A 1470-nucleotide genomic window follows, 5' to 3' on the forward strand; every position below is an offset into this window, starting at 1 on the left:
TGTGTGTGTGTGTGTGTGTGTGTGTGTGTGTGTGTGTGTGTGTGTGTTAAAAATATATATGTAAGCCAGCGTGAAAACTGAAATAAATATTTGTTGTGTTTTGTTCTCCAGGCGTTTCGATGGAGATGTTTTATCCGTTAGCTTTAAAGGATATGTTTCTGAGTGAGCTGCTCCAGGCTGCTCATGGTCGCCTGCTGGAACTCCACCAGACTCTCACAGGCACAGGGGTCCTTCACCTCGATCTCCCCCTGACTCTCCGCTGCACACACACACACACACACACACACACACACACACACACACACACACACACACACACACAGCTTTAGTCATTTGATTCTTATATATTGTACATCTTTTTATTTGAGTTTTAATGTATTTTAGGCAGGTTTGATTTTAATCAGATTTATATTACAGTTGTTTTTTATTCTAGCTATTAATACGTGACACGTTTTTATTTAATGAATGATTACATTATTTTATTTCACACATATAAACAGTATACATATTGTTTCCTGCAGTTGTATATTTCAGTCAGCAGAGGGAGCCACACAACAGGAAATCATTACAGCGACATGTGGCTCTCATCCTCTACTTTGTACTTTATGATGGACAAGATCATAATAACCATTTTAACATTTGTGTCTTTTACTTTATTTATGACATTTTAATTAAGTAAAATAATGTTATACATGATTTAACTTTAAAAAACAAAGTTCAATGATCACATATTAAACTAAGAATAATACATTTCTGTTATTTTACACATCAAACCAATTCAATAAATCCTAATAATGAAATACTTTTGCATAAAAATAACAAATATCCTTATCTATTCAATTCAATAGCGTTAATATATTTAAGGAAAATAAACTATATGTATCTGCCGTGCACAAAAGTGAATTATTATGCTTCAATTTAGTGATTTTCCATTCGACAATATTATCTTTTTAGGACAATAAAGAACTTTATGGGGGCTTTTTTTCTATTTTTACACAAAACTCATGAAACTGCAATGAAGTGGTGATGAACCCTGGAAACTCCTCCCTAGTATTGTGTGTTTCAGTTCCTGTAAGTTGTTGTTGTTATCCTGCATGTTGTACTCAAGGTTTCAGTAAAACCCAGATCTTCTAACCTGGGCAGATGTTGAGTTTGAGGTTCTCTGCGATGGTGCTGATGGCGGAGAAATCGGTCGTGTAGTAGAAATGTTTCTCCGTCGGTTCAGACGCGATTTCACGCAGCTCGTCTTCCACCGCTTTACCAACGCCCACCGCGTACATGGTGATACCTGCAGACACACACACACACACACACACACACACACACACACACACACACACACACACACACACACACACACCATTTAATTTAAACCTTTTAATGTGCAGGACCTTTGAAATAAAAACTGTAAATGTGGGCAAATCGTTAAACTAGGGGTCATATAGTTTGTATCACACGGTGAGTTTATAT

General features: G+C 36.5%; 1 protein-coding gene across 1 annotated transcript; it reads right to left on the bottom strand.

The window, feature by feature from the left end:
• Positions 1 to 143: 143 nt before the first annotated feature.
• On the bottom strand, positions 144 to 1286 carry LOC104947320 (matrilin-4-like). Its single transcript, XM_010773297.1, has 2 exons — positions 1136 to 1286; positions 144 to 259 (listed from the first exon to the last, which is right to left on the bottom strand). Exons 1-2 carry the CDS (start codon positions 1278 to 1280, stop codon positions 144 to 146), a joined length of 261 nt encoding a protein of 86 aa, XP_010771599.1. The 5' UTR covers positions 1281 to 1286.
• Between the last annotated feature and the right edge of the window lie 184 nt (positions 1287 to 1470).

The sequence above is a fragment of the Notothenia coriiceps genome, unplaced genomic scaffold, assembly GCF_000735185.1.
Source record: "Notothenia coriiceps isolate Sejong01 unplaced genomic scaffold, NC01 NC01_scaffold00012369, whole genome shotgun sequence".
NCBI classification, from domain to species: Eukaryota; Metazoa; Chordata; class Actinopteri; order Perciformes; family Nototheniidae; genus Notothenia; species Notothenia coriiceps.

What these genes read in the sequence shown, in the direction of transcription:
- LOC104947320 (XM_010773297.1), bottom strand. Translation starts at nt 1,280, where the DNA reads ATGTACGCGGTGGGCGTTGGTAAAGCGGTGGAAGACGAGCTGCGTGAA. An exon ending in CAAACTCAACATCTGCCCAG is followed by an intron (nt 260 to 1,135) that starts GTTAGAAGATCT and finishes GTGTGTGTGCAG; the next exon opens with CGGAGAGTCAGGGGGAGATC.